This window comes from Fundulus heteroclitus, chromosome 2 (assembly GCF_011125445.2).
Source record: "Fundulus heteroclitus isolate FHET01 chromosome 2, MU-UCD_Fhet_4.1, whole genome shotgun sequence".
NCBI lineage: Eukaryota > Metazoa > Chordata > Actinopteri > Cyprinodontiformes > Fundulidae > Fundulus > Fundulus heteroclitus.
In genome coordinates this window covers 32,864,995-32,883,878 of record NC_046362.1, presented here as the reverse complement: position 1 = coordinate 32,883,878, position 18,884 = coordinate 32,864,995, and the positions used below count along the sequence as shown (strand labels likewise).

Genomic DNA, 18,884 nt, shown 5'->3' with positions numbered 1-18,884 from the left:
GCGTTTCCTCCTTTCATACTGATAAATCCCAAACCAATATGGTATGTTTTATCTTTTATGTTTCGGCAGATGAATCAGTTCTGGTTCTGCAAATGCAAAGCGGAGGGAAACTCACGTGGGAGAGGTGGGCGAAGAGGGGGAGCAGGGGAAGGAGAACTGGTCCGGCATGCTGGGGGAGGTGCCCACCGTCTCCTTCCCCACCAGCTCCGGGTCCAGGATGTACAGCTCCTCCTGGCAGATGTCCGTCACGTAGTTCAGGTGCTCCTGGAAGGAAGAGCAGAAGGTCCAACAATCACATCGGACCCGAACGTCTGCGACTCTATTAACGATGGGTGGCAATTGGAAATATTATAGTTTTATAGTCTAATACTCCCATAACAAAACATCAAAATGATATAAAGATAATTAATTGTAACTCAATACAACTAAATTGGATAAAAAGTCCAATGTTTAGGAATTAATTTGAATCATTTTAAAGATGTGTGACTAAAACTGTCTAACTGGAATGTAATTTTTTTTATTTGTTATTTAATCATGTTATTAATTTCACAGCTGATAAGAAAGAAATTTGAACAGTTCTCACATCCCTTGGCATTTGTCATATTTTATTACTCAAAACAAGTAATCAGAACGCATTTTTTGAGAGTTTGCATGGTTTTAATCACAGAACATGCTTAAAAACAAGCCGCCTAAAGTCAACACTTGTAGAGCCATTTGCAGCAACTACAGTTGTCTCTTTGGACCGGTCCATCTGAGTTCACCGGGTCTGGTACTGGGCTCTGACCCTGACCGTGTTGCTCATGGACCAGAGCTCAGAAATAACACTGAACCGGGCTTTATTTAGCTTTCTGAATGCTCTAAACACTGAGCTGAACGATTCTGTGACAGCCTTAACAAATTTTATCTGGTGCACTTTATTTCCCACAGATCACAAATGTAAATAGATAAAGAGGTTGTAAAAATATAAAGTTTTTTTTTTTAAAGAGATAAAAGATGAGATTTTGTCGTTTATATCAAGATGGTCTATATTGCGTTATAATTATACTTCTATGTATTCCAGTAGGTTATTTTTCAGCTGTTTCTCATATTTATCAACAGCTGTTGATAAATATGATACATTTGGTATAAAGCTTTGATTCAGAGACGCCTTTTTGTAATTACTTTATGAAAAGAAAAACATACTGAGATACACTGCAAAAAGGGAACTCAAAGTAAGTAACATTTTCTTGAAATTTGTGTATTTATCCCTGATTTGAGCAGCTAAATAAGACTATTTGCCAATGGAATAAGATGTTTCCACTTCAAATAAGAACAATTCATCTCCATCATCTTATTTCAAGTGCAGGATATCTAATTATCTTATTTGAGGGGTAAAAATACTCATTCCATTGGCAAATAGTCTTATTTAGCTGCTCAAATCAAGGGAAAATGTATTAATTTCAAGAAAATTTGACTTACCTTGAGTTCTCTTTTTGCAGTGTAAATATCGCGTATCGGCATACAGCCTAAAAATATCAAGATATTAATTTTGGTCCATATCGCCCAGCCCCAGTTTGGACAAGAATTATTTTTGTTATTATCTGTTTCCGGTTTATAGGCCGTTTGTAAACCACCTGAATAAAAGAAAAAATTTAAATGGTCTGAGGTCATTAAGGCATCTATGTTATGTCTCTAGAAGGACTGAAGAACAGAGCAGAAGGAACCTCAGATCTGAATTCCCACCTGAGCCCGATCGATCCTGTAGAACCGATCCGCAGTCGTGCCTGAAAACAGAAACCAGAACCCGATCAGGATCTTTCAGCACCCCCAACCTGAGGTGAGACGTTGTGTGAAGGCTTACAGTCCAGGAAACACCAGTTCATGGAGAGCTTTTGGGAGGACAGGATCTCTCCTTTCATCCTCTCTCCGTCCTGCGGGAACAGAAAAGGGAAGAAAACGGGTTCTTTTAGACTCCTGGACCAGCTCCACCATTACCAGCACACCATGGATAACGCGGTGGTGAGAGTCTGTGCCGCACCTGTTCTGTGTCCTGCTCCTGGTCCTGGTCCAGGTTGTCCTGGAGACGCTCGATGTGGAGCCGGCACATCTCTAGGTCGCTGTCTCCGGGGACGGTGATGACTCCCAGGGGCGCCGCTGCACAGACAATCGTCAGTGGGTTTAGATCCGACAACGTTTCTTCAAAACACCGGTTGTGTAAGGGATCAACGTTGATTTTCTACTGCTACCCTGATTAATTTTGGCATCATTTCAGTTAGGGATCTCTCAGGGATTCTGCTGGTTTTACTGGAAATAAGGAATAAATCCAGAGGTGAGTATTTAAGATAAGATAAGAGATAAGATAGGCTTTATTGATCTCACATTAGAGAAATTCACATGTCACCTCAGCTCAGTAATCAGTAGTCATAGCAAGGAGGAGTCAAGTAGGACGAGGTGCATCAAATATATACACAGTGTGTCCTCGTTATACCATGGATCAAAAGGAGTAGGTAAGAAAAAGCAAAAATACAAATAGAAATAAGGCAGAGGATGATGTCTTCTGTACATTCACTGTGGCTTATACGCGTGTGTATTGACATATATTCGGGTGTGGTAGCAGCAGAAGTCACTTCCTTCAGGATTATTGCACAGTGTATTAAATAGAATTGCACATTAGTTATTGCATGTTGGTTATTACAGTTGCAGTTATAGTTACGGTTGTGGTTACAGTTATAATTACAGTTATTGTTACAGTTATTTTGCAGCTTTGTATAATCTGATAGCAGCAGGGATGAATGACCTGCGGTAACAATCCTTTTTATCTAGAGGAAAATTCAGAAATTCTCAAATCTTAAACAGATGATATAGCCGAAGATCAGTTGGAGTCAACATCTCTTTTCTTCAAAAACACTTCTAATTTGAATTTGACTCTAACAATGAATGCAGCCCTGGATATTAGTCCTGAAGTCTGGTATGTAAGGAGAATGAAGCAGGGATCTGCAGGTCCCCTTGATCTCGTTTAAAAACTCACAGGCCTCCTTCAGCTGGTCCTTGTCGTAATGCAGAGCCTCGTACGCCGCCATGCTGATCCGGTTCACCGTGATCTGCAGCTTCTCAGGGATCGGCTGCTGGCTGTGCACAAACACATACACACTGACATTTACACGCTAACCTACAGAGGACACACACACACAGACAACGTTTCAAGGACACAACACGGACTGAGACAACCAAGCTGTATTTGAACTGTCTACTCAGGCAGCTGTGCCTCCAGCTCTAACGTTTAATTTATCACAGACAGACTCACCCTAAATAAAAACCAAACAGTGCCCAGAAGCTGAAGAGGACATCCGCATCATGTTGGGTGTGCATATTCTAGAGTTGGAACCAATCGATATTAGGGATGCAAACAAATAATCGACTTACGATTAATTGTCGATTAAAGGTTAATTAAAGTTTGCTCCATCCGATTAACTGATAATGTCCGTTCAGACGGACCTTCTTTCAGTGTTTTAGTAGGGCCGCCATCCAGCAGAGTGCGCTGTCGGTCATTCTAAAGCGGAGCCAGACCGTCGTGGTGGACGCAACATGAAATGGTCTAAACTGAGGCCTGTGTGGGATTATTTTTGCACCGTTTAATGACATGGATGCAAAATACTCTTTAGGCAGTTCTGTTTTTCTTCTGTAACCCCAGTCGGTCGAGGCAGATGACCGTTCATACTGAGCCCGGTTCTGCTGGAGGTTTTCCTTCCCGTTAATAGGGAGTTTTTTTTTTCCCACTGTCGCTTCATGCTTGCTCAGTATGAGGGATTGCTGCAAAGCCATGGACAATGCAGATGATTCTCCTTGTGGCCCTAAGCTTCTTCAGGAGGAGTGAATGCTGCTTGTCGGGACTTTGAAGCAACCTGCTGGTTCCCTTATATAGGAAATGTTTGACCAATCTGTATAATATGATTCAATTTGACTTTGTAAAGTGCCTTGAGATGACATCTTTAATGAACTGGCGCTATATAAATAAAATTGAATTGAATTGTTTTTAAATATAGCTCCTTAAGCTGTCAGCTAAATTTAGCTCCCATTCGACTGGGCTGCCTGGCGGAGCAGCGTCAACTTCTCAACCAAAATTCACTGATGTGCTCAGAAAGAAGGGATGTGATGACAGAAAAGTGGAGGGGATTACACAAAACAATTGTAACATGACAGAAAACATGACAGAAACAGACATGATTCCAAAAGCTCAGTTGACGGTGAGGGATCTCGTGGAGATTATTAGTGTTTCATGTTCTGTTCAACCTTTTCGTTTCTATTCAGTAACCTAATAGAATCCTGTTTTGTTACATTTTATAAATTTGTCCAATTGTAATGTGTAAGAGAACCACAGCTTTTGTTTATTCAGTCAGCATTTGATACAGCTGTGACAATAAAATGTTAAAATATAATGATGCGCATCTTTTAAAATGCAGCATATTGTAAAAAAAATTATCCCTACATCTTGATACAAGAGAAAGTTCACATATTTTTAAAAACAATTATTTGGGTCCAAACTGCTTCAACCTAAAATTCCCTTTAATTAACAAAAACATGTTTGATTTCCAATGGTATTAACAGATTTTTTAACATTATAAGCCTTTAAAATTGGGCTAAGAACACACCCTTGAGGCACGCCGTCAATAATAAGCTGCTTCTCCAGGGTCGAGCACAGTTCACATCAGTCCCTTACTCATTCAAATGCGGCATGGAGATCCTCCTCTTGGCCTTCTGGACCATGTTGGCCTGGCTCCGCAGGTTGATGCGGATGATGGATGGCGCCAGCTTGCAGGGCTCGCCATCCACTTGCATGGGGATGGACTTGAAGGTGGTGAGGGTCACCTCTTTACACTGGTGAAGACGCTCGCCGTGACCGCCCACCTGCAGCGTTGCCTGCACAAAAAGCACAGGTAAAAAAATGAGCTTGATGGTGTTCACACCTGAGCACAGGGCGGGCCTTTATTAAGGCTCATCGTCAGGTTACATTACAGGGCTTTCAATGGCTAGACTGAAGCTCAAGCATGAAATATTAAATTATAACACTTATCTACTTCAGGTAAGATGCAGACTGCTCAACACCTCTCCACACAACATTGCATTACTTTTAGAAACTTATGTCAAACTTTTGATCATTTAGGACCTGTTAAGCCAACTTGATACATCTGCATGGTTTCTGTACCTATTCAGGTCCAGTTCGGTCAGATGAGACGAATATAATGTGGTTCAATCCTCTTAAGTACTCTAGAGTCTTTTGCCGTTTAAAAGGTCCCATTATGGGCTGTAATTTAGTCTGGATGGATCTGACGTGGCTTGATGTAGACAATATGAGGCCCTACCTGAGTGCATGTGTCCAAATGTAGACTGAATGTGCTGTGAAAGACTCCAATATGATGTAGTTTGGATGTGAGAAGTCAAGATGTCTGGATGTTGCTTGGTGTGGTCTGGTGCGGACTGAATTCAATTAGAAGGCAACCCCCTAAATAGCAGCATCCAGAGACTGAATGGCTAAGGGGGGGTTGCTATTTTTTGTAAATTGTGATAATAAAGTCATAATAATGCTGTCGTAAAATTGCAAGAAAAAGGTTGATCTTAACAAAAAGTGCAGGAAATAATAAATCTTTTTAGCAAATCAGCATCAAATCATCCTGCGACCCCCCCCCCCCGGGAACCCCGACCCCCACTTTGGGAAACCCTTATGTAGACTGAGCTCATGGTAGTAAGTTAAAAAAATTCTTTTTCTGCTGCTACTGTTCTTCAAAAGAACGTTTTCAGATCGTTTGAGGCGAGGATTTTTTATTTCTAATGAATAAAAAATTTGTAATTTTAATCAATAATTTTTTTAATATATTTTTCTGGCTTATTTAGATACTAAAAATATTGTTGTAAAAATGTTTTCAATAAAATATGGTGTAGTGTATAAATAGTTTTGTATGTTTAAAAAAAGGCTAAAGAACTTAAATTATAATTTAACAACATTTTACTTCTCACATTCAACAATGATATTTCATTTTATCAGGGGTGTCAAACATACGGCCCGCAGGCCGGTTCCATTGTCAGGAAAGGAAGAACAAGAAGAAAAAAAAGAAAAGGTGAAAGAAAAAGGAGATAAAAGGAAGAGAATGATAAAACAATTATTGAAAAAAACATGTACTTCGTTTAATTGAAAATCTGCAGTTCCTACATTGTCCACGAGGGGCGCTGTGTTTTAATCAGCAGATGGTAGCACTGAGCTTCAGATGTGGAAAATTGATTTTAAATAATTTGTTAATTTTTATCTGTTTGATGTATTTTGTCATGCAGGACCGTGTTTTTAAGTTCCAAAAAATGTGAATAATTATTTTTCAACATTGTACAATCACTGTGATCAGTTCACGAGTAAATTTCTGTTCCAACACACAGAGATACGTTCTACGTGATCCCGTTCTCCCAAGTCCGTACTTCCTGTGTTCTCGCCAAGAACAGACTTGATGAGAACGCAGGTCCATACTTACGTTCTTGTGAACTGAGAAACGTCACTGCCGCTTTTAGTCTTGAAAGAAAGGAAGAGGCTTTAAACTGTTGGGAGCAACTGTGTTTTTTACTTCTACGTGTAGTGGGATGTAGTGCGCATGCCGCAGGAGCACAACGCTGCCCTCTAGAGGAAGAGCCTCACGGAGCACAAACGCTGCATACGTCGTGTCCGTACGTCTCAATAACGCACGTGCGTCAAGCATAAACCCGTCTTAATGCAAGTCGGGCGTGGAGCGGATGTGGTGTGGATGAACTGTAACCTAACCAGAGAAGTCATGGTGAAGCCGATGACCTCGATGCAGCCGTCGTCGTGCCGCTGAGGTTCAAAGTCTTGACTCTCGCTGGGGTTCCCCCACGGTGTGGTGCCTGCACAGTACCTGCAGCGGAAGAAACAGCCTTTAATACACTTTTTATCTCTATGATGCAAGCTAAGAGGGATACGGTTTATATATATTACCTTTTCAGTTAATGATCTCAAACTGAAATTAATAATACAGGCTTTGACAGAATGCAAAGTATAATTTTATCATTAGAGATCCTCTATTCTATAAATGCAGCTTCTGCTGTAATTAAAGTACTGTTAATTATTACAGCTCTAAGGTTCTGATGTTTTTACTTATAAATGTACAAGGACGCAGGTCTTTAACCTCCTAAAAAATATTCCTGTTCTGTTCGGTTAATTTTTCCATCCAGGGTACCTGGGAATGTTGAGGAAGAGGAGGCACTGCAGCTTCATCTCCTGGATTTTGGTTGTCAGGTCGGTACCGTCACACTAATGAAAAAAACAAACAAACACAGAAGACGATAACACTTAAAACTTGAGATCAGAGTAAAATCGCACTCGGTACTCTTCAAGGTTCAGGGTTGCTGAATAAATCATGAAAAAAAAAATTAAATCTAAATAAAATAAACTGAAAGTATGAATGAACAAGAAAATATTCAAGCACGTTAACGTCCATCCATTCAGCCAGAGAAGCACTGGATCCAGGAGTATTTTTAGGTGCATAGAGCCATGCCAAGAGGTCCCTATTCCTGGTTTTACAATCTTCCTTTTATTTATTTTTTTTTGATTACTTTTGATAGATATTGAGCAGAGCAGACTGGGAACACCCAGGACAACCTGCCGTTTTAGAGATGCTCTAACCCAGTCTAGTCTTCACAATGCGTCCCCATCAAACCCGCTCACATCCTCACACTGCCCAGGTTTCCTACTTCAAACGTATCAGATTTCAGGACAAAATGTTGACTTGTTGCCCACCAGCAGGCGCCAAACTGAAGAGATAATCTGTGTTTTTCCAAATATGGAGGTCATAGTATCTGACTGCAGGAATGCTCTGACTGGTTTTATCTCAGGGTGCGATTACCATTAGCTTAACTTAAAACAAGGCTGGACGATATAGGGGAAAATGAAATCCAGTAAAATGAATTTGTAGCTAATCAATAATTAGCTACAAATTCAAAACATATTTTAAGTGCAGCCCTGGCCATTTTATGCTGTTGCTTTGCAACATATTTTAGATACAGACACACAAATTCTGAATTCAAACTCAACCTTTTATTCCACCAACTACAAGTTTTTAAAAAAGAAAAAAGAACACGTGCTCTCTGAACTCTTTGAAGGGGGCGGAGCTTGGTTCCTGGGTCTGTGTTGTGATTGGCTGGGAGGTTGTAATGACTGTAATATTAACTTACATTATATATACACACACTTCATAACCCTGATGTAGTGATTTCTGCTGCTATCACCACCTGAACATATGTCAGTATGTACAAACGTATGCACGTATATATATATATATATATATATATATTTCTTTTTTATTCTTTTGATCCATTGTATATATGAAGTCACTGTATATAACTGAATGCATCTTTCCTACCCTGCACCTTCTTGTATGAGCCGATGTGGCAAGTAAATTTCTCCATTGTGAGATCAATAACGCCCATCTTATCTTATATTTTGCATCCTAGCTTATAATGTAAATATAGAATGCAAAAGGAAGAAAAACTGTTATTCTATTGTACTTTTTATTGACACTTTTTTTTATCATCAATATATATCATTAAATTATCGTTCAACCCTAAATTAAAATGTATCTAAAACCAAAGAATTCACTATTGACTTTGGGCAAAATAGAGATACTGCTCCTGAGAGCACCACACATAATAAAAAGGTGGACATTGTCTCATCATATAAATACTTGGGCACGGTTTTTAATGACCATCTCAAGTTTGATATAAAAAGCACTGATATTGTGAAGTGGGGGGGCAACAGAGAATTTATCTAAACTCCTTATTTGTCACACCGGTCATCCTGTATAGATTTTGTCAGTTTTTTATTGAGAGTCTGTTACGCTTTTCTTTTATCTGCTGGTTTCACAGTTTAACAGTCAAAGACAGGAATAGTCTGAGCAACAAAAGTAAAAAAAATCTGTTCTAAAATTATCGCTGTGAACCAGAGACCTTGATGTCAAACGGTTCAGAAGGCAGGAAGCATCCTAGCCTCTTCGGCTCACGCTCTGGCAGGTGAATTTTCCGTCGTTAAGCGCTTCCTGTGTGTCAGACGAGCCGCCACTCAAAATCTTTCATCTGTTCTGCAATCAAGCTTTTAAACTCTAGGGTTCTGTGGAGGTTTTTAAATGTGTACGTACTGACTGACTGTTGTGAATGTTGTGTTGTGATTGTTGCAAACACGGTGATGATGTATATTTCTGTCTTATATACCTGTTACTCCACAGCTATGGCACAACGGGGAAACTTTCTTTGTTGTTTATTCAAAATGAGTAAAAAAAAACCACAATATTTCTAATTATATTTCACACATTGATGGTTGAGTCAGAGCCGACATAAAGCCAGGTAGTTGTACATGTTTAGATTTGCTGTGGATTGGCTGGGATAATGCATCTCAGAGGCGTTAAAAACGGCCTGCTGGTGTTGTTGAAATGGACGAAGCTTTGTTGTCCTTCATCACGTCTGCATGCAGTCAGTACAAAAGGCTCCGTGCTGCCACTTCAATGGGTTTTATTCTCTCTGAACACAGGTTTGTTCAGGTGGCAATAAAACCAAAATCTGTTCCTGCAGCAGTTTTTCAGACCTCGCTCAGAGATGATGCACAGTTCAGCTTCAGAAATGAAAAACCAACAACAATGGGCATCAGATGTTTTAAATGCTGCTCATTCTGAGAAAGCAGCTGCTACGAAGCATAAAAGGGGAACCTGGTTGTGACACCTGGTTCTGAGAAGCCGCGTTTCCTCATTCTGGGAACTCGCTGCCTGTACTCACCACCACTCTGATGTGTTTGGCGAGGTCTTTAGAGCTGCCGCTCAGGAAGTCCGAGAAGGCCGTCTGAAAAAAAAAAACACACACGGCCGGACATTAGCAACATGCTTCTGAGGAGATGGACTAAAGCAGAGGGATGAGGGCGGCACTCACCCCAGCATAGAACATCTTATTCCTGAAGCGGCTGTTGAACTTCTCCGGGTTGGCCTCTGAAAACACAAAACAGGAGAGAACAGCGTCGTTCTTCAGATGCTTTACGCTGAAGCAGTTTGGTCTCTGAACCACGGAGGGTCAATGGTCATCAGTATAAAGCCGGGCATACGCTGTACGATTTCTTGCCCTTTTTGGGCCGATTCTTCAGTTCGTGTGAGAATTTTTTGGATTGGGCCGAGTTTCAGCTGCATTGTGCATCCTGCATCATCTCGTATACAGAGGGTAACGAGGGGCAATTAGCCTCTCAATCAGGAATCGGAGGTCGGATGAAAATCAAACATTTCTGAAATTCAGTTGGCCCTCAATTTATTTTATTTATATAGCGCCAATTCATGATACACGTCATCTTAAGGCTCTTTATAAAGTCAAATTCCATCAGATCCTCCAGGTTGGTGAGAAAGTTTCCTCTCTAAGGAAACCCAGCAGGTTGCATGAAGTCTCTCCAAGCAGCATTCACTCCTCCTGAAAGAGCGTAGAGCCACAGTGGACAGTCGTCTGCATTGTTGATGGCTTTGCAGCAATCCCTCATACTGAGCATGCATGAAGCGACAGTGGAGAGGAAAACTCCCCTATAACAGGGAGGAAAAACCTCCAGCAGAACCAGAACCAGGCTCAGTGTGAACGCTTATCTGCCTCCACCCACTGGGGCTTAGAGAAGACAGAGCAGAGACACAGAAAGCACAGAAGCTCACATTGACCCAGGAGTACTTTCTATGTTAGATGGTAATAGAGGATGATCTGCCTCCCCTGATGATGTCACAGCTAACAGAACACCAGACCAGGTGGACCCTCTATGGAGAGAAAATGACAGAACAAAAAGGTCCTGCTGTTGAAGCAGTTACGATCGTCTACGAGCCGATTGCCCCCAACCTCGCACACTCCACATACGCAAATAAGGGGATTCTTCTTCTTCTCGTTCGAAAACATAGGAGTGGACAGAAACATGGCGGCGGTGCGTGTGACATGGAGTCAAACTACGGAGGAGCGACTCATAGAATTGCCAAGGCAGCACGTTTCGTTCTGGTGAGCCTCATGTTTAACAGTGAGCATCGACACTTCCGTCTTTTTCTTCTTCTACTGTTTACGTTTGGCATCTGGATAGAAGAGTCTGAGCAGCGCCATCTCTCTGCAGGGCTGAGTCTGACGTAGTTTTTAGACGTACAGTGTGAGCAGTCAGGTCGCATCAGAACGTCGGGCCGTACAGTAAAAACAGATATGGAGAGCTGTGGACTTTTAAACCCTGAGGTTTTGTCGTACAGTTTGAGCTGTTGCTGAGTACACCGAATGAAAATATCGTACAGTGTATGCCTGGCATAAGCCTCATGATCATGAATTTTCATGGTGATTAATTAATCAGCATGAAAAGAAAAATTAACAAATGCTGAAGACGTCTCACGACAGGATCTCCTTCTAAATTCACCCTTAGGGTCTACGGGCCTCAGTTAGCATGTTCAGTGTTAAAGTTCATGACAGGAACAGGAAAAAACTTTATTTATTAATTGCTTATTTAGGAAGGTTGACAAAGAAAGACTCTTTTTTGTAAAAATTATATTTTTGGGTTTGCAAAGCCGCACCGGCATGAGCAACAAAAGTGTTGAAACAAAGACCTTTGGACAGGTGAGATTTATGGCTTTAATGCATCTGGAGAAAACGAGAATGTATCAGCAAAAACACATCAAACTGTCAAACACGGAGGTGGAGGGCTGATAATGTGCCCTCCATGCTGTTCCTGAATTTAACTGCCTGACAGCTGAATCTTGGCCCAAACAGCTTCACCAACTGGACAATGATCCAAATCTCAGCAGCAAACAGACTTTTAATTGACTGAGAATAACGGCGCGGTTGGACTGACCTCTGGATTCGTGGAAGCCCAGCGTGACATGAGCGTCGAAGCCCAGACTGAAGTAGTTGTTGAAGACGTCAATGGGAAGCTGTGAGGCAAAAACGAAACAACCAGCTGAGAGACCGCTCGAACACTTTCATTGACCCGGTGCAGGTGCTGCTAGGGCTGAACAATTAATCGCATTTTCAATTTAATCGTGATTTAAAATACCGCAATTTCCAAATTGCAGAGGTCTGCAATTTTTGGCTATGTAACAATTAGGGAATTAGACACGTCCATTAGGTGTTGGTAAAATGTTTGAAGTGGGTTTGCCTACACATGGAAGGGAAGACAGTTGCAGCAGTGAAATAATCTAATTTTATTACTTGTTTTAGAGTTTGTATAATCATACAAAGCATTAAGTATAGGTCAATCAGTTTAATACATAGACTTGCTTGTTGGTTGCACTTTATGTTCAACAAGGATTAATGTCCAATTAAATTAAAAGCTGTTCTCTTGAATAATATTCTGATTAATAGAAACATTAAAAGTTCATATTTAAAATAGTCCTTATTTACAGACATCTTTATTTAGAGGCCCTTTTTGTTGCTTGTGGTTAATGCGGAGAAAAGTCAAAATTGCAATTTTGATTGAAATATATTGTAGGCAGAACGCAATCATTACTGCTCCGAGTTTAGATGCTGTTCGTGTTTTAGCAACTAATCCACACGGCGAGGAAACAAATTGATTTGTTGTTTGTATATATTTTGAAACACATGATAAATTAAACTAGAAAAAAAAAAATTCGCATTAAATCACAATATGAAGAAAAAAAAAAAATCGCAATTAGATTATTTTACAAAATCGTTCAGCCCTAGGTGCTGCTACACCTGAACTTACCCACTGAGGGGCAAATAAGGGATGTTTTTATTCTACTGCAAACAAACTCTTCAGAGGAGTCTGGAGCTGACCTTGTCCGTCTGCTGTTCGTCTCTCTCCTCGGGTCGAGCCTCGGGGTTCGCCTCCACGTTCAGGTTCCATCGATCCAGTTGGACGATGTTCCCGTCCTCCACATGTGACAGGATCTTTGTGATGGGTTCGTCGGTGTAGCCCTGAGACAGGAGCGCAGCAGGCTGACTGGAGAACTCCCTATTTATGGACATTTCTACACACGTTTTTTAAGTTCCTACATTTTAAAGTACTTCTTGATTCTGAGATCGACCAACTCGGAAATACATGCATTAGTGACCATATTTTCAAAAAATGTAGCATTAAGATCGTGATTGCGCCGTTAAAAGTTTTTTTTAAGGACTTAAAATTGTCCCTCGGCGTAGTTTGTGGGCGTTACACTACAGAGAGTTCAATGAAGTAGACCACGAGAAGTTCAGATGGCGATTCACAAAGTGATGATTTTAACACGAAAGACAGCGCAAGCGTCTGTTACGACTCGGGTAAGTTTGAGAAAAAACATTTTAGGAGAATAAATGGAATGGTTTGCTAATGTATAATTGGAATCGGTGCTCATAATCGCGGTCATGGCTGACTGTTCGGATTTAAACACGGAAACAACTCGTTGAAACTCGATTGTCTGGCATCGTTCACTACCTCTCAGCACAGCAGCGCCGTGCAGAGAGGTAGTGAACGAGAGGAGAGAATATGGACATTTCAGCTGCCTATTTATTTTTATTTTACAATTTTGTAAACAGCTGCCGATTAAACTGAATGTTACAATCTTGACATGATTATATGAGTTTTTTTTCCGAGAAACCGATCAGAAGTGCCGTGAAACCCCGCCTCTCTGGCTGCAGCTCCCACACAGAAAGGAACAGATTTTCACTGGGGAACTGAATTTTGCACAACACCGGGACTTTTTGGGTTCGGAAATGTGTGTAAAGAGACATTATCCTTCTTGGTATTTGACCAACCATAAGCCACACACTTTTTAGCCATGTTTAATCCGTCTATTTGTCTTTGAGAAAGCGAGTTTGCAACCAGGAAGTATCTTGTTACCATGTCAACAGATCAACGCCTACACACATATTACGTCATCGGTCAAGCAAAAATTTTTTATGAGCCATAACCTCCTGAGACCCGAGCTTTTATTTGGAGTTTGTTTTATGAATTTACAAGTTACATAGGATTAGTAAGACCTAATAAGTTTAAAAACTAAACTCTGTCATGATGCCATAAATAGTTTTTGAAAAAAATGATGTCCTCATATGAGGACACTGGGTCTATATTCTCAAATGACACAACAAAGACATGATTGGCTGAAACATATAAATCCAGTTTATTTCAGACATTTGGCCATAAAACAAAGGACTAAGAAGGTATTTCAAAGAGTATTTCATGCAACTGGGATGGCTACCCATATATATAGCCAAGTAACAGAAAACCTTTGTAAAAAGTAGTCTGGATAACCAAAATAGACTTACTGGTCTATTTAGTCTATATAGACTTACCAAAAAATTAGCTAGCAAGCTAATTTTTTGGTTGGAAAATTTACTACTAGCAAGAACATATTATACTTGTGAAAAGTTTTAAATATTTCCATATTCATCTAATCAAAATATGGGATGAAATATAACTTACAACAACCATTTATATCTGTAAACTTTCCCACATTTATCCAACCACATGGCACAATCAATAACGAAATATAGCCCCGATGTCCTCAAATGAGTACGTTATCTTTACAGACATTGTGCTTTGCTACTGTAGATTTTTTTTTTCAAATTTGCATGTCTTTTGAAGCTAAAGATATAATTGTGCATAAAAACACTGGTTTCAAACATGAAATATTATTTGGATTTTTACCTTGGCCATTTTTGTCACGAGAGTTGTTGTAGAAGCTTTTCACTGGAATCCCCGCCATCTTGTTTTCATTCAAATGAGTGTAGTATTATCATGTTACCACTAGAGGATGCTGGGAGTGTCTACTAATGAGGCCAGTGGGTTAAAGTTGAAAAAAATTAAGTATTAGAGGCAGAGAGGCAAATATGCAATGTCCCCGTATGTGGACGCAGGGTCTCAGGAGGTTAAGCTAAAAAGCCTTAAAAATCCACTTTTTCATCGAATTTTAGTTTTTTTTTTTCCTCAGGTCATAATACTGTGTGAACTTTCTAACATTTAGCAACTTGTATGATCTCAAAATCAAGAAGTACTTTAAGTTTCTGAACCAGGATTCTCCGGATGAAAAGGGGAAATAAAAACTTAAACATCTAAACCAGGGGTGTCAAACTCATTTTGGTTGAAGGGCCGCATTCAGCTTAATCTGATCTCAAGAGGGCCACACGAGTTAACTCATTGCAAGATTAAATAGAACTCATAAATGTGGACTTGTTGTTGATTTTTATATTAAGTTAATTTCACTTTTACACAATATATTATGAATAACCTTAGCGTTTTTAAGAAAAGTATGTGCAATTTCAACAATACTTTTACTCAGTTAAACATTTACTTGTGCATTATGCATAAGAACTGATCACAGTGATTATACAATGTTAAAAAACATTTATTCACATTTTTTGGAACTTAAAAACACTGTCCTGCATGACAAAATACATCAAACAGATAAAAATTAAGAAATGATTTGAATTTTCCCACACCTGAAGCTTAATCTGCTAATTAAAACACAGCGCCCCTCGTGGACAATATAGGAACTGCATATTTTCAATTAAATGAAGTTTGATGATGTTTTTTTCAATAATTGTTTTATCATTCTCTTCCTTTTATCTTGTCCACTTGTGAAAGTCAAATCTGATGAGCTCTTTGTGGCATCTTATTGCCACATTGCCAGACAGGACACTGGGAAACAAACCCTTTTTTTTATATATATATAATGATAATGCATTTAGCCACAGGGCCGGACTAAATTGTTCGTATGTTTGACACCCCTGATCTAAACATTTGTGGCTGCTCTCAAGTTTCCAGCCGGTGTGAAACGACTGGACTCACCCCTCCCCAGTTGAGAGTCCTGGCCAGGTCGTTGCCCGTCCCCAGAGGAAGGATGGCGACCGGAGGCTGGGGGCGGAGCTTCAGCTGGTCCAGCACCGACAGGATCCATCCCACCTGAACAGACGGACGTCATGTGACCCGAGGATCTGACGTGTAACTTCGGTTTGATTTGCCACGGGCTTAAACTCACCGTGCCGTCGCCGCCGCAGGCCAGGATCCTCAGGTTGGGAACTTTGGCGTACAGTTCCAGGCTGCAGGGAAACAAAGGCAAACAGTAAAGAGAACGGGAACTGATCCAGGAGCAGAGAACTGGATCCTGATCACATCTGGGAACAATAAAATCTGCAGAGATGTTTGATGCGCCAAGGAGCAAGAAAAGTTTAAGCAGAGGAGCAGCAGAAAAGGGGACAAAAGTGGGAATGAGGAAGACTCCTGCATATGGGACGTGTCCTTACCCCTCTCTGGGTCCTCCTTTGGTCAGGTCGAAAACCTGCCGAGGGTTCAGGTACCACATGAACGACTGGATGATCTTCGCTCCCTGAAGAAGAAGAAGAAAGCAGATTGTTCCAGCTCAGAAGTATGACACTTTCCGTCGGATAGTTAAAGGAGCATAGCGCAAGTTCCAGGACTTCTGCAGAAGTCTGCCCCCTCTGGTGACAAGTTGAAATGACACCAGTGTTGTGCACTTGTATGGGAGAAGAGGAAAACCAAATACCGCTGCGACTGCAGGGCGCTTTTGTTTAGAGGCGTGATGTCCTTTGAGGTATGAAAGCTATAAATACTGAAGTTAGCTCATATTCTCTTGCTAACGTGTTGATTACAGTGGAGACTCAACGAAGTAGCCAGGGGAACGAGAGCGCATTACACCTTGAGGCCTTGGCCCGAGTCCCTCTCTCATGAACGGATTAATCCAATCAATAGAGGCATCTTAAGGTCATGTATGGGAAAGAAAATAAATAATGTTTACCCTCAAAACTTGCACTATGCACTTTTAAAGATATAGTGGCAGATTTTTCCATAAACACCCGAGTTAATTTTGAATAACTGTGCACGCGCAACACCATCCTACCTGCTCTTCCACCATCGTGTGAAAAATCTCCTAAATACATTCTGGTCTTATTATTTCTTTCTTCTGAGGCCTTCTTCTCATAAACATGTCAGACAGTTTGCTTCTTGCAACTCACGGCCATTTTCAAAGTATACGACGAGAGCAGCGGAGCTACAATGAACGGCTGAAACCGAAGCTAACCGGATACATAAGGTAAACATGAGCAGCAGGAGGAAACTAGCAAGTTACGTGCACGCACAACGGCGTTACGTGAGCGCTTCACAATGATCGGCATGTGGGACAACCGTTAAATGAGACAATCCCCCCAGAACTGGAAGCCTAAAGAAGATCGTCCACTATACCTTTAAAATGAAAAACCCTCACTCAGAACTTCAGACTGTTTGGATCTGAGCTGATTGAAAACCTTGTTGTTAATTTCTAAATTCCTTGCTGCAATAAGAAGTTGTGCAAAAATGTCTAAAAACCTTCACCCCACAGCCCTCCGTGCTTTACAGCTCATTTCCTCTGAGTTGTTACATTGTTTTTGTAAATTGAAATTTGAAAGAAAATGCAATCCAGAATTTAAAAAAAATCAAAAAAGGTTTTGAGAGTAACTTAGGTGTTTTCTCTTTCATATATTTATTTGCATTTTCTTTCAAATTTCAATTCATATACACATATATATATATATATATATATATATATATATATATATATATATATATATATATATATATATATATATATATATATATATATATATATATATATATATATTTTTTTTTTTTTTTTTTTTTTTAACAGATATTCATATTTTTAACTTAATATTTTTTTCACATTTCTCTTTTTCAGATTGAGTTTTACAAATTGCATTCTATTAAAATTTCGTTTTACAGATCACGTTCTCTTCACTTCTCGCTTTTGACGTGAATATTGACCAATAAAAATGTTGCTAACGTCCATGCAGACCAATAGAAATGCGCCTTCACTCCTCACTCCAGAGGAAAGCCCGGCCCCAGAAGAAGTGGAGAGAACGTAATCTGTAAAACGCAATTTGAAAAGAATGCAATTCCTAAAACTCAATCTTAAAAAGAGAAATAAAAAAATACATTTGAAAATATAACTGTCAAAAAAGTTTGGAAAAGAAAATTTGAAAAAGAGAAAATATGAACATTGTTTACAAATACAACCTGAGAAAACAGCAAAGTTATTCCCAAAACATTTTTTTAATATAAAGAAGTTTCCAAAGTTTAATTTCTGGATAGTATTTCTTTTTATTTCCATTTAAAAAATTAGTTTTTTGCTTGCAACAAATTACGTCTGATCTGTTTTGTCTGGATCTCCATCAGCAGATCCACACCTCCACAGCTCAGTTTCTGTTCTTCTATTAAATGGAGAATTTCCAGAATTTCAACAGTGAGCTGTGGGTCCTTGGCATTCATCTTGAATAGAACATGCTACCTCTACAGATAGCAAGATCTACTTTATCGTCCTATTTATATGGCGTAAAAAGGAAATCCTCAACTGTAGAGCAAAGTTTTGTTGTAAAACCCTGCACTACAGTTGAGGATTTTACTGTTTTGTTGTATCAAAATTTGTGCAACAAATAAATGTAACTTTCAGCAACACATTTGGAGAACTACCTGATTCCCGCCACTCTTTGGATTAACAAACACCAGCAGGGGCTTCATGAGCTGGGAGGGGAGGGGCTTGACCAGGAAGGGCTTCCAGCGGCCATCTTGGACCTGAGAGCCAACAGGAAGAGAGTTACTGAACAAAATGCTGCGTTTAGTCTTGTTAAGGAACAAAATGCAGAGTTCACTTTGGTTGTGAAACAAAATGCTGCGTTTATTGTAGCATTAAGGATTGCTGTCTTAATCCCAAAGAGAGCCCAACAAATTTACTTTACATTACTGCTTTCGTCACAGGGCTCTGCTTGATTTATATATGCAAGAAGCTTTATTAGATATTATTTCATATTTAACTTTCAATAGACAAAAACTTAAAGGTAAAAGAGAGACAAAGGAAGAAAAAAAGATGAGACAAGATGCT

At 39.9% G+C, this 18,884-nt stretch overlaps 1 protein-coding gene across 4 annotated transcripts in view; it reads right to left on the bottom strand.

The window, feature by feature from the left end:
- The window catches only part of dgkzb (diacylglycerol kinase, zeta b), a 97,822-nt gene that overhangs the window by 17,568 nt on the left and 61,370 nt on the right, over positions 1–18,884 (bottom strand). For all 4 annotated transcript variants that reach the window (XM_021319049.2, XM_012867548.3, XM_036125547.1 and 1 more), the window contains 16 exons: positions 18,476–18,577; positions 16,240–16,322; positions 15,975–16,035; positions 15,785–15,898; positions 12,799–12,939; positions 11,858–11,936; positions 9,946–10,001; positions 9,796–9,858; positions 7,212–7,285; positions 6,779–6,890; positions 4,697–4,896; positions 3,008–3,108; positions 2,018–2,133; positions 1,841–1,910; positions 1,723–1,763; positions 116–264 (listed from right to left, as the gene is read on the bottom strand). In XM_021319049.2, coding sequence (XP_021174724.2) covers positions 116–264; positions 1,723–1,763; positions 1,841–1,910; positions 2,018–2,133; positions 3,008–3,108; positions 4,697–4,896; positions 6,779–6,890; positions 7,212–7,285; positions 9,796–9,858; positions 9,946–10,001; positions 11,858–11,936; positions 12,799–12,939; positions 15,785–15,898; positions 15,975–16,035; positions 16,240–16,322; positions 18,476–18,577 — 1,562 coding nt within the window. The remainder of the gene's footprint in view (positions 1–115; positions 265–1,722; positions 1,764–1,840; positions 1,911–2,017; positions 2,134–3,007; positions 3,109–4,696; positions 4,897–6,778; positions 6,891–7,211; positions 7,286–9,795; positions 9,859–9,945; positions 10,002–11,857; positions 11,937–12,798; positions 12,940–15,784; positions 15,899–15,974; positions 16,036–16,239; positions 16,323–18,475; positions 18,578–18,884) is intronic.